This window comes from Sitophilus oryzae, unplaced genomic scaffold (assembly GCF_002938485.1).
Source record: "Sitophilus oryzae breed Bouriz unplaced genomic scaffold, Soryzae_2.0 scaffold_1442_pilon_pilon, whole genome shotgun sequence".
NCBI lineage: Eukaryota > Metazoa > Arthropoda > Insecta > Coleoptera > Curculionidae > Sitophilus > Sitophilus oryzae.
The window spans coordinates 5766071-5779963 of NW_022146107.1; the positions used below are offsets into that span (position 1 = coordinate 5766071).

General features: G+C 32.2%; 1 protein-coding gene across 3 annotated transcripts in view; it reads left to right on the plus strand.

Moving 5' to 3' along the window:
- Positions 1-13893, plus strand: part of LOC115877120 (protein dopey-1 homolog) — a 51169-nt gene that overhangs the window by 31197 nt on the left and 6079 nt on the right. For all 3 annotated transcript variants that reach the window (XM_030893232.1, XM_030893231.1, XM_030893233.1), the window contains 13 exons: positions 1025-1802; positions 2819-3075; positions 3129-3793; positions 6258-7359; positions 7512-7797; positions 7944-8307; positions 8370-8533; positions 8586-8764; positions 10121-10313; positions 10366-10539; positions 11523-11856; positions 11910-12062; positions 13005-13194. In XM_030893232.1, coding sequence (XP_030749092.1) covers positions 1025-1802; positions 2819-3075; positions 3129-3793; positions 6258-7359; positions 7512-7797; positions 7944-8307; positions 8370-8533; positions 8586-8764; positions 10121-10313; positions 10366-10539; positions 11523-11856; positions 11910-12062; positions 13005-13194 — 4839 coding nt within the window. The remainder of the gene's footprint in view (positions 1-1024; positions 1803-2818; positions 3076-3128; positions 3794-6257; positions 7360-7511; positions 7798-7943; positions 8308-8369; positions 8534-8585; positions 8765-10120; positions 10314-10365; positions 10540-11522; positions 11857-11909; positions 12063-13004; positions 13195-13893) is intronic.

The window sequence follows — 13893 nt, forward strand, 5'->3', positions numbered from 1 at the left end:
CTACTGAGCAAAAAAAATATACATTTACAACTTTTTTTACATAAAAAAGGTCTCTTGGTAAAACTTGAGCTACGAGTAATGGTTCTCGAGATATTTGAAATTGAAATTATCAATACCTGTCATCATTGACAAATTAAACATATTGACCAAATAGTTATTAGACTGAAATCTTAAAATTGAAATCTTTTTGTGCCAAAAGTTCAACAGAAATTGTTTAATAATCATTTTTTCACAGAAAAATTTATGATTAATTTAAAAAAATTAAAATTTATTATTTCAGTCAAATAACTCTATTCAACGTGTGCTTATTTTTTGTCAATAATGACATGTATTGCCATTTTAAATATCTTGAGAACGGTTGCTCGTAGCGACTTTTACCAAGAGACATTTTTTACGTAAAAAGTCATAGAAATGTATATTTTTTTAGTCAGTAGTTTTATACAAGTACCGTCGAAAAGTTATTGCTCTTCAAAACAGTTAAAACACATGTAGGTGGCGCCCTCTATAAATGAGAGTCATATTGACATCAAAATCAAATTTCTCATGTCAAAAAACTCCCAGATACCAATTTTCATCCAAATATTGACGTTACTTCAGAAATTATTTGGAAAAAGTCGAAATAAAAATGAAATTTCTACATCCTGTATTTCCGAAACTAAGCATTTTAGGACATACATTTATATGAACTTTTTTACTTATTTTTATCTGGAGAATACGCGGAATTTCCGGAATACAGTTCGGACCACCGTGTATACAATGTGTGTATATACATATAAAAAACAGTTCGCAACAACTGTCGTGGGAGCAGTTTGTAAAAATGCCTAGAGACTTGGCTAGAGACTTTAAAAAATATAGATTTTTTAACATTTTGGGAATATTTTAATAATTAAAAAATTTAAACTCGATGAAAAAAAAAATAGATGCCAAAAATTATTTTTTTATTTGGAAATTATTAATTTTATTGTGGTTTTTACTTTTAGGACAACTTTTTTTATATTGATTCTATTTTACTTCTCCAATTTAGGTCGTATAGTAATCAATTCCTAAAGAAGAAAGATAAAACTAGCCCAAAAATAGAGAAAAAATCCAAGAATAAGAAATCAAAATCCAGTTCCAAACTTTCCGAAATTAAAAACGAAGGGGATGAAACAGTAACTCTTAGTACGGATGAAACTTCTGAGCCATCATCGAAGGAAAGTACTCCAGTCGCTATTACGAAAACAAAGTATGAAAACAAACAGTTCGTGCAGTGTCTTGAAGAGTATAAAACCTTCTATGTAGCGTTCATTCAATCAAAGATCCTTCCAAAGACTGATATTAAAGAATTTTTCAAATCGTTAACGTGCGACAGAAATCAAAGGATAAAATGCTTACAAAAACTATTAGACAATAGAATGTCAAATGACGATAGCGACTTTGGCCCAGTGGATTATACAGTAAAAATTAAAAACGAAATATTAACAGCCTTTCGTCATGTGGAAGATTTAAAATCGGACTATGAAAATTGTATGAGCGTAGCATCCAACTTATTACTAGAATTCTGCGCATTTCCTAATTTGTTAACATCTTTTCGAGAAATGAAGTTGCCTCTTTGGCTCGAATCTCTCGTAGTTTCGGCATGTTGTAAATCTTCTACTAGAGAAATCCAGATTACAGCAATGAACACTCTGCTTGAAGTGTGCAGTTTATCCAAAAATCAGAACCTTGGTAATAAATTGGAAGGCAACAAAAATATAATTATTACTGGTATATTGGATCATCGGCATGTGAGTTACATAGAAGAGAACACTATCGTAATTGAGGTAAGTTTTTAATTTGAATACAGGGTCTTTCAAAAAACATGTGCCATCTTGTAGGGAGATTCCCTATGAGAAATGGTACGATTAAAAAATGAGATTTGGTATGATTGACGTATTCAGTTGTTTTTAATCACTTCCTGTTTCACCGGAAATAACCACAACTTTTTTGGTCATTATTGGTTTTGAAAGTGACATCATATTATATCAACTTTTGACATTTTCGCATATGGTTTATTTGAAACTGTAACATGCGGTTCATAACTACAATTTGACTCGAAATACCAAGTGCATGGTATCAAATTATTCTTAAAAAATGCTTTTTCCAAATATAATAATGAGTCACCCTCGTTGCATTTAAAAAAATTGGGATATAATTAAAAATACGATTTGGACATCTTTTAACCGGCCAGGATAAGACACGAAACACATTAGACAATCAAATCTATTTTTCCAAAGCTCCTTGATTAAAAATTAGTGTTTTTAACACAGCCTAGATTGATATTTAAAATACGATTTTTTTTTAAAGCAAAAATGTCAAAAGTTGACATATGATATGTCATTCTACTTAGAGTGTCATTTTCTATTGAATAAAGTAGAAATATACCGAGAGTGCCATTTAAAAATCTAAAATTATAGTAATTTCCGGTGAAACAGGAAGTGACCGAAAAGAATTGAATACGTCAATCAATCCTAATTTATGTCATATACTAGACATACCAAATCTACCAACCAAATCTCGTTCTTTTTATTTGAAAAAATAAAACAGTTATAGGGGTGAGCCACTTTCAAGACGCATCCGATATAGAAATATCATGCCGCTGTATGACGGTATTTCTTTTATATTAACAATACGGCCGACAGGTGTTTAGCCATTGCATTTTTGATTTAATATTTGGTTATAATCTAATAATTTTTTGATTGCTATCCCTTCTATATCTCTGATTGCTATAATGACATTTGCGTCATGTACCTCTATATCATAGTATATCGTTATTTTTATGTATGTGTTGTTTTTACAGGAAATGTCAAAAATTTTATGGAGGCTTCTTGGTATCATTAAGAATCAAAATCAGTTAATGGTGTGTGTTACATTACTTTATCAAATCCATAATACTTTTGACTGTAAATTGTTTGTGGAACAAGAAATTGGAAAATATCTTACAAATGATAATATAAATCCGAAGTATATTAAGCAGTTTTTTCTTCTGTGGCATTTAGGTCGTGATTTAAACATTAAACTGCCGCCGAATAAATGTAGTACTAGAAATTTTGACAGGTATTAAAGGTATGGTTTATATTTACAAGAATTTAATAGAATACTTGTTTTAGATCTTTATTAAGAGTCTTAGACATGCTTCAAAATAAAGAAAAACCTACACTGCAATTACTCTCAGAATCATTCTTCAATCACTGCCTTTTGCATGGAGATATTTCTAGAATATTAACACCCATATTGTTTAGACTTCTCTCTTCAAATACGGCCAGAGTTTCTATAAGACACATAAACATCCGCGACGGGGATACCTTAGAAGATAATGTCAATCAAGATAATCAGAAAAAAGAAGAATCTCATTCTAAAAAAGTCTACGCTGTTAGTAGCGTAAATGGTAACATTATGTATCATGTTACAGAAAATACTAGACCAAAATCGCCGAAAAAGAAGTGGTTTGCGTTTTCAAAGCCAGGAAAAAAGTTTGCTTCGGCCGTCAACATGACTACTAGTTTAGTTGAAGATACTAACAACTTCATCACAGCAAAAAATAAGGATTTTAAAGGTTATAACGTCTCGCCTAGCTTAGATAAGCATTCCAAAGGAAATGTTAAAGTGATTATAAATCCATTAAGTTCTAAAGAGATTTATCCGCATGGATTGGAAGGATCTTATTCATTGCTAGATTCTCATAATTCTTCAGAGAGCTTATCCAGCAGTGATAACACTATTAGTATTGATGATTCAGTTGACAAAACATATGAAAAATCAGATTCAAATACAGGTAAGTAATTAATACGAGATTCAAGAAAATGTCTAGTCGCAAAAAAATCGTTTCATACACACAGAGGTTGATCTGTAGGTTTGGAACGGCGCAGATTAAACCGGCATATTTACCTTTTAATTAATGGGAAGGAGCGCGCCTGTCTTAACTGGTCCAGACTTGAATGTCAGTTTACACCATACCAGTTAAATCCGTCGTTGCCCATTAACAGATAGTTTTCTTAAATAAATATTTGAAAAGTTTTAGTGCGACAAGGTAGTCAACATGTCTATGTTCAAAGACAAGTTTAATTTGTTGAATATTATGGCGCATGTTGAAAACTTTAGATCTTCATATGATCTTCCCGTTGCAAGAAAACGAAGGGTGGCCATTAACCGGTCCTCTGGCCCTATTGCTGCTCTCATTGGAGCATCTTGCAATGTGAGACCCTATCTTACTAAACTAAACAAAAGCTCATACGTATCAATATCCATTTTCAAATAATTTTTAAAATCGTCTAGACCATTTTCTTTTAATTCTTTTAAAAGAAGATTATGGCTCAATTTTTTTTTCTTCAGCAAATAACTTTTAATCCACTTTGAACGTCTTTTTTACAGCACTACTTTCAATTATTTGCATATTAATAATTATTCCACAACACAGAACTACTTTTTGCCTTCCACAAAACATTTAAAGCATACGTATAGGCATACTTGTTATACCACCGATTATCAAACCGTGTACAAAACTTTCGCGAATTCGAAATTCCACAGTTTCGATTCAAACGGCAGATAAATCTACGGCATTCGCCCACTAACGCCCGGTGTTCCCTATGACGGATCAATCTCTAAGAATTAACCGCGAATTTTTAATCTACGTTAGTGGATGACAACAGTTTAATATATGACAGATAAAACCTTATCCGTGGCAATTATAATCGACAGATCAACCTCTGTATGTATGGCCAGCTATTGACCTCTATTTCATTGTCGTATAAATTTGGTAAATACGAATACAATATACTGTTCCGATGAACATCAGTTCCGATGAACTGACATTTTACATTAAAAAAAATAGTTACATCACTTCCAGTTTAACTGGAAGAAAACACGTGTCACTGTTTAATTTAATATAAACGTTGAGACCGAGACTTTGAGTCTTTATAGTTCTTTTTAATTTAAACCAGGTCTCTTTGAGAAGAATGGATGCCTTCTTTAAACCCTGTATTTTTTTAGCTTACTATGAACTATCTTAGTTGGCTATTGAAAAATCAGAGGGATATTAACAAAAATATATACACACTTATTAATTCCTATTATTTCTCACTTTCCGTTTTAAATTTGCAGTAAATTTGAGACTAATTTTGACATTTTCAACGCAAGTTGAAAGTGCTTTTTATAACAAATTACTTAATTTGACAACTCAATTAAATATCAAGAAAATAGTTTGACGTGATTGTTATTAGTAATTGCACAATTCCACCAACTTGAATTTGGAATAAAACTCGTTATACGCCACCATTTTGAAAATATAATACCAGCATTGAAATTACATTGTTGCAACGAAAATTTTAAGCTCTTTGTAAATATCTAAGGCAAGGTTTTAATTTCTTATTTTAAATTCTCTGTTTCTGCCCACTTCCGGTTAAACTGAAAGTCTGTTCAATTGTTCTATTGAAAAATCTGAAAAAAGAATTGAAAATTGCTTAAGGTGTACGCACACTGGTGCGATCACGGCCGCGATCACGATCTCCACGCGGCCGCGGCCAAACGTTGCTGAAGAATACATATGAGCCATTTCACATTGGCGCGATCGGGGTTTGGAGACGAAGCGGCCTGGCGGCGTTCTATTCTGCGGTGGCGATCAGATTCAGCTTGTCGAGTTTGATCGCGTGATCGCGACCCAACTGATAGGAATTTTCCGATATTTTGTGTGTTTTTTCTTGTTGCAATTTATAAATGTTAAATAAGAGGTAACAGAGCAGCTAATTAAGGCTGTAAAAATTCGTAAAAATACACAAAATTCTATATGATTTATCCGATCCAAGTTACAAAAATAATAGAATTAAAAATCAAAAGTTTTGAGACAATTGGAGTTGCAATTGAATTGGATAGTATATATTATGTATACATTTTTATTGTTTAAGTTTAAGTAAATATTTAAGAATGTTTTATTTTCGGTATACATAATTCACATTTTTAATTTGTACGTATGTATACCTACAGGATAGCTCACTACATATAGGTACGGCGGTGAACGCGACCCCGTTGGTGTGTGCTAGAATGATCGCTCATGTTATCGCTGCCCTGATCGTGATCGTGATCGCGGCCGTGATCGCACCAGTGTGCGTGTAGCTTTATACATATCAATATGTAAACATATTCACGCAACTTTAAAATTTAGTTAATAAAAATGTAATGGCGGTCTGTGCAACGATTTTGTTTGCACCCAGTATATTACCTAAGAACTTTAAATATATCTATAGGTGAGAGGGACAGTGGATATAATACTTTAAAACAAAAAAAACAGTCAGAAATCCTCAATGCCCTTGTCGACAATAGTGCAAAATCTTTACTAGAAAGTATTGAACCAATATCGGATGGAATAAAGGCAGTAAAGTTATCTAAATCAAGAAGTTTCGATGAAAAAAGCAACGTCCAGCCCGACGATATAGAAAATTCGTTAGTACAGAGCTGGTCATATTGTATATCGGATTCTGCGAACTTAAATTGCGAGTTGGAGATCAGTAAAAGCGCCGAAGATTTTTTCAATGGCAAAGGTGAAGAACATGCCATTGTATCCACTATTTTAAATGAAATTTTGGAAAGAGTTTGTAAAGAAATCGATAAGGATTGTGATTTACGGTCGTGCACGCCTAGCAGACCAACTGATTTAGATTTAAGGAACAAAATTAATACTTGTAATTCGAAAAACTTTGTTCTTTATCCCATACATTCGCATTTATGTTTATATTACGAAATATTTGATTCAAATCAAGTGATTTATGCTTTGCAAACATTAAAAGGCTGTATACTATGTAACCCCAAATTGTTTATTAAATGTTCTGCAACCAGTGGTATCAAGGACCTAAAGAATAATGACGTGCTATATTTATTGGCTAGACATAGGAAGAGCTATTTGGGAAATGGTTTTAGCGGCGAAGTCGGTCAAGAATACATCAACTTTTACAGAGGATATATGTTTCTTGACGTCATATTGTCCATTTGTCTAAATTTTATACGAACTTTTTTCCCCTTTTATGAAGATTCCTGTCCCATTATAGACGAATTAGAGCATAATATTAAAATCCACTTAGAAAGTTTTGATATATTAAATGTTATAATTGAAAACCTTATATCAATGGTTGAAGAGAATTCAAATAAAGGTTTTGCTAGTTACATAGCGGATTTGTTGGTTAAGTGTAAGATACAAAAAATATTATTGCCTTGCCTTCTGATGTCGGTACGCGATTTTGATGAAGATATGACTTTTGCTGAGGATATTTTACTTTTCAACAATTTTCAATTGTGTAATAGTGAAAACAGGACTGGAGAACATGTAGAATCGTTTCAAATTCAATTACTAAGGTAGGTTTTATGCAATTTACACTAGTGTGGTTTTCTAACTTTGAATAAATTCAGTAAATCAAAGATATAAAAAAACAGATATTTTTGATTTACTGACTATATTCTAATCACCGTTTAGAACTATGTACTAAATTCTATATTTTTTGTTTAAGGTTAATTCATTCATTAATTATTCTGGAACATGCCGTATTTCCATCATCTAAGTCAGCAAATCAGCCTACACCAGAACCATTGGCCAGCTCAATGAGTGGGGAGCATTTAAATTATTCTCCTACAGTTCTAATACCCAAGCAGCAGATATTTTTGTCAGCAATATTAAGTGCTTTACGAAATCAGAATATTAGGAATTTACATGAAAAATGGTTAAATATGGTCACTTGTTGTTTGCCCTATTTTGGCGATAATTTGAAGCAAATTTCTTTGAGCGTCATACACCAGGTAAATCGAGATAATTAATAACATTTTAATTATAATTAGAATGTAATATTAGTATATAATAGAGTAGTATTTAAAGTTTCTTGTATTTTTAAACTACAATTCAGATTTCTCTCAACAACTTTATAATTCTAATACTTTTTTTATAGATTTGCAATAATATTGAAGACATAGCTATAAACTACAAAAAGCCTGATTTAGATGATTTTGAACTAGGGTCGGATTATACTGTAACTCAACTGGAATCTCTGACAATACTTTGTCACTATTGCCTTCTGGATCCGTCACAGACTGTAAACCAAAATGTACCTGCCTCTGCTACCACACCTGTTGTAACTAATCCTGGAGAAATACTAAATAACTTAGTTAATGTATTTTTTTCTCCATTAAGTTCGGATTTGAACTCGTCCACAAAACAGAATTCGGACTATTATCAACACGCGCGTAAAACTATTTTGAGTCATATGCCTAGGATTATTTCGAGTGTAGCTAAACTTTGGCAAACTATTGTAGGTATGGTACATTTACAACATATTATGAAAGCAATTATATCGCTAATTTTAATCGAATTAAAGGTATAGAAAGCGACTACAACAGTGTATATGGAAATTCTAAAGTTGTAAAGCAACAACTTTTAGAGTTTCTAAGTCCAATAGCTGTTCACCATGGTGCTAGTTTTTTGGCTGCCGTAGGCGTCGCTTGGTACGAAAGAAGAAACCCGTTCTCTAATTTTAAAGCTGTAAGTTTTCAGTGTACCTCTCTTCCTAAAATAAGTAATGATTGTTCTTTAGGTTATACCGGAGCCTACTGTTGGACAGAATAATTTAGTGTATCTGATTTCCGCCATAAGAGTTATTCCTTTGGATAATTTAGTACAAACTGTAACTGCTGTGATAAAGAACCCTCCTCCTTGTGAAGGTCTTAGTTCGGATATTTGTTTGGATGTTTCAGTATTAGAGTTATTTTATTGGTAAGTTTTTTTTATTCAACGCGCTTTATAAAATGTTGAAATTGTATATTTTATAAGAAGTACCCGAAGAGTACTTCGATATATAGTCCGATTCGCGAAATAAGACGATTCGGATTATTAAATATTTTAGGAATTAGGAAAGGATCTTACGGTAATAAATTAGAACGTTATCATTTTTGAATAAATATATTCTGACCTTTTATCCTATTCTTTCGTCCACAGGGATGCAAACGTCGCAAAGATCTCTCACATCCATATTTTAAATTATTTTTTTATTTGAATGTAATAAAACAGAAATGCGGCTCTCATAATTATAGAATTTTTCCATAACCAGAGCAGTTTATTTAGTTTTTAGAGTTTTTCTTTTTAAAGTGCTAAAAATGTCGATACATCGATAGTTTACAACAGTGATATTTCAGTCATATTCAACCATCGATATTTCAGAAACGTCGTTTGCCATGCCTAGTCGTCCACACATTCTTATTTTACTTAAAGCATAATCTATTTTACTTAAAGCATAATATATTTTATGCATGTAAACATAAACCAGTTTATAGGTACCGGCCTAATCATTCTAAACCGGTGGTCTGTATTTTATTGAGCAAGACAGAGATACAAAAAATGCAGGGTTGCCAGTTTCTACCAACGCTAGGCGTGATTTAAGATTAAGGAGTGAAAAATCAAAATTGAATTAAGCGGCGTAGCTTCAACCGACAAAATGTAAACTGTTATGTGGTATATTAAGTTTAAACTGAGTTAACTTCTCCTTTTTGCTGCTATCACTAATGTGGCCTACTTTGTTTACGCGGAATACGAACCACGGTCCTCGCCCATATAGTTAATCGCCTACCGACTTGACGAGTGCCTAAATCGACTCTTACTCACAATATATCCGTTCTCAGCCGGCCTCTTTCTGGCGTGAATGACCGGTGCGTCTCAATAGATTTTACACTCTTGCTATGGAACAACAGCTGGATAAAGTTTCTAAACGTTCCACCGTCCATACCCTCGTATCATCTAATGTCTTTGACGTAGCTGGGCCGTGTGAGACATTAGAACTGAAGCGTAATTACTCTAAATATTGATATTTAACTAACTACTTGTCTAACTCTTACTACATGAATACCCGAAACGCTTTATTGATCATTATTAAATATTTTAGAGGAAAACCGGCAATACCGCATAGAGAGAAATGTATCAGCACACTTTTTATCTCTTTTTAACACGTTTAAATTTCTATTAGGGCTTCATATTAAAAATTAAAGCCTTCTGTTCAGGATGACCAGGTCGGTCTCTTAAACGAGAGAATATAGATATAGACAGTTATATTTTTTAGTTATATTTTTCAATTTATAGTTATATGCGTAATGCATCGGCCACTCAGCTCTCAGAAGCATGGGGATCTTTGTTGTCTCTTATCAGAGAAGTAAATTCGCTAACTCCTCCTGCGCAATTCTTATTAGCAGCTATTTTACATGAAATGATGATTAAATGTTGTCCATTGGAGGAGAAGAAAGACCAGAAAGATTTACAAGACGTCACTGCAAAAGTAAATAACCTGAAATTAATGATATTTACGTTATTAAAGTATAATATTTCAGTTGATAGACTGTGTCTCCCAAGTTTGTGGATCTTGTCTGGAACAGACCACATGGCTAAGGAGAAATTACGCCGTTAGAGAACATGATGAAGATAGTATTCCAGAGTCCAGTATTGTAAATGGTGGTTCCGCTGATATAGTATTAAGTTCTAGTCACAGTGTACAAGCCCAATTGGTAAGTAGCTTTTTTAGTTATATAACAGATTATACAGATTATAAACTTATCGTCAGTAGCATTGTTTTTCGTGGTTCCAATTTTCGGAGTCGCGCACTAGTTAGGTTACTATTTTGCGCACAAGCACGACCACTTATGGCCTCTAAAATTGTGCACAGCGCCTGACCGGCCTTGTGACCGGCCCAGTTATTACGCTGTTTAAACGGGAGTTTATTTTTGCGCACAAGAAAATTTACTTGTTTGCTCATCGTCACAAAAAACACAATTTTCGTACCACGAATTAGGAACAAGATTTTTATCTGTATACTTATAGGATGCCTAATCTGTGGTTATATCCTCAGACAACTAATGTAAATATAAAACACACAAACTTAATATAAAAACAAAGATAATTTTTATAGGTATTTGAAATCACGAAGTTTTTATGTATAATATATATTTTAAATAGATCAGCAATTTTTGATACCCCTGTATACATTTAAGGAAGCAATACATTTTTTTAGAAAAGTTTATTTCTCTGGCTTCAAAGTCAGCACAATAATTAACTTTGAAAGGTAATGTAAAGTGTGTTGACAATAATTGTTTTTATTACAGCATGCATATTTAAATATCTTTAAATATCTCAAAAACCAAAGCATTTAAACATATTAAACCCTTATAATAAATGCCTTATTTTATGCCCAAGGATCCAAAAATGAAATAAAATACCGGGTGTTCCATAAGAAAAAAAAATAAAACACTTTGGTATGGATCTTAGTTCTGACACACCTTGTACATTTGAAAATAATGTTAAATTATGCACATTGTCTCTCTTCATATACCCATAAAAAAATTGATTCTACATCTTTCCGTTTTCGTATAATCAACCGAGGCGAATGAGGTGCGCCACCCTATATGTATTTACATTTTTATACACAATTTCGATATTATATCAATAATTTTATGTATTTTTACTGTTTTAACAGTTTAATGTTTTCTTTTAGGTTTTAGCAGAAATTTTAGCTCCTATTTTAGATATTTGTTTCGGTTCGTCTGAAAAAGACAAAGTGAATAACATATTAGCTTCACTAATGTGCAACATAGTACCTTATTTGAGAACGCATACAATTAAAAATATGTCTAGTTTTACTGCGTGCTCCAAACTTTTATCGAGCCTAAGTAGTTATCAGTACACAAGAAAAGCCTGGAAAAAGGACGTTTTTGATTTGCTATTGGACAACACTCTCTTCCAAATGGATCACTCATGTCTAAAGTACTGGAGAGTGATAGTTGATAATTTGATGACCCATGACAATACCACTTTCAGAGATTTAATGAGTGAGATTCATTTTGACTCTGTAATCGAGTTTTTAAATATTTGTATTTTTTAGATCGTGTTTCAATAACACCTAGTGGAACGCTGGGTATTTTTTCGTCTAGAGAGCAGGAGCATGAACAAAAAGCGCAATTATTAAAAAGACTCGCATATGTGATATTCTGCAGTGAAATTGATCAATATGCAAAATATATGCCTGAAATACAAGGTATGACACTCTATAGATTTTAAGCTGTAAAATTAATAAAGAGGCTGAGAAAGGGGCGCATACACAAAATTAGCGCGATCGGGATGTTACTTTAATATGACCCATTTAAAATCCATCGGTGGCCTTCCAATCGTGTTTTAAATGGGTTAAAATATAGACAGATAAATAAAATATATGTATATGTATGCACATACTCAATAATTTGTTGTTTTTTTTCGCGTTGAGTCAATCAATCTTATTAGTTATTAAATTTGTTAAAAATTAAATGCGAAAAAGCAAGAATAAAAATCATAACTAAATCAGTTATTCTAAAGTTAACACTATTTCTGCAAGAAGCTTTTTGTGTGTTTATGTTTAACAAATCTTTAGAATGTAAAAGAATTAACATGTTTTTATGTAACCGATTTCAGTTATTCTAGTAATAAACCATATAAATCTAGAGAATTTTTTCTGATTTTGTGTTTGGGTTTTTTTATAAGTGATTTCAGCTAAAAAAAAATCACCCATTAGTTTTGTTAAGCATTGGCCCTAAGAATATAAAATGTCCCTTATTTCTTAGGACCCGTTAGCGCTAAGGCTAATGTTAAGATCGATTCGTGGGAAGCATGGCCGTTAGTGTTCGTTAACGTTGATTCATATTCTTGAGATTAGCACTAATGTTAGGGTTAGGATCGGAAACATGAACCGCTCCTAATCCTAACATTCCTAACCGATCCGAAACAACATAAAATAAAATCCGATAACAAATACACAAAAATTCAAGTCAAATGCAGATGTGCCAAGTGAAACGTAAAAGAAAACTGACAAAAGAAGGTATTTCCGATTCCGTCTCTAATGCACGGAGATAAAAATATTAGTCTCCTTTCTTAGTCATTTTATATCATAGCTATAATGAACAAAATTAGATTTGTACAAAAAATATATACATTGGTTTTCTTTTAGAGCAACTTACGACAAACCTTAGACTGAACACTCCAGGAATACAGGCCCAGGTGTTTCTCTGTTTTCGAGTTATTCTTATCAGAATAAGCCCGCTACATGTTACAAGCCTTTGGCCAATTATAATAAATGAAATGTTACAGGTATTTCTACAAATTGAACAAGAACTGACAACTGACACTGAGGATTTTAGGTAAGACATTCATCTTTTGTACTGTTTAATGTGGTGTAGAAGCTTTAATCTCATTAACTATTTGGGAATAGTTTATCCTATTTTATTATTGTGTAGTAATTTAGAAGGTATTAACAATTTTAGGTATTTAATATAAGTTCTTATGTGTTTATATGTTCATAAGGAGATGATTCCCTATCAACAAATTTGGAAATAAGTTCCCTAAACATGGGTAAGGAAATGCGTAGTTTTAAAGATGTAGGGATGTTAAACTTTTAAAAAATAGTTTTTTGCAATTAAAAGCAAATAAATCTTTTTTTTTTCTCTTGTATGGTAAATGTCTATCTAGAACTGTGTTCGAGAAAAAAATACAACCAATTTATGAGAGGTCTCTGGACCCCATTAGAAAAATTAAAAATTAAATTTCGATTTGCATCTAGAGTGAAGTATTGAAATACTTGATAACAAACTAAAACAATTTATAACATTGATGTTCAGCGCTACCTAATTGGGATTAAAAGGATAATTGGGATTAAAAAAATAATGATATTTAAGATGATTATAAAAAAGTATTTTTTTTTAATTTTTAACATCCTGTATACTTAAAACTATGCTTTTCCCGACCGATGTTTATAGGAACTTTTTTCGTATTTTTTGATGAGGAATCCTGACCTGAAATTTGGCTGTGCATTTTTTAAATACCCTGTATAACAGAGGATA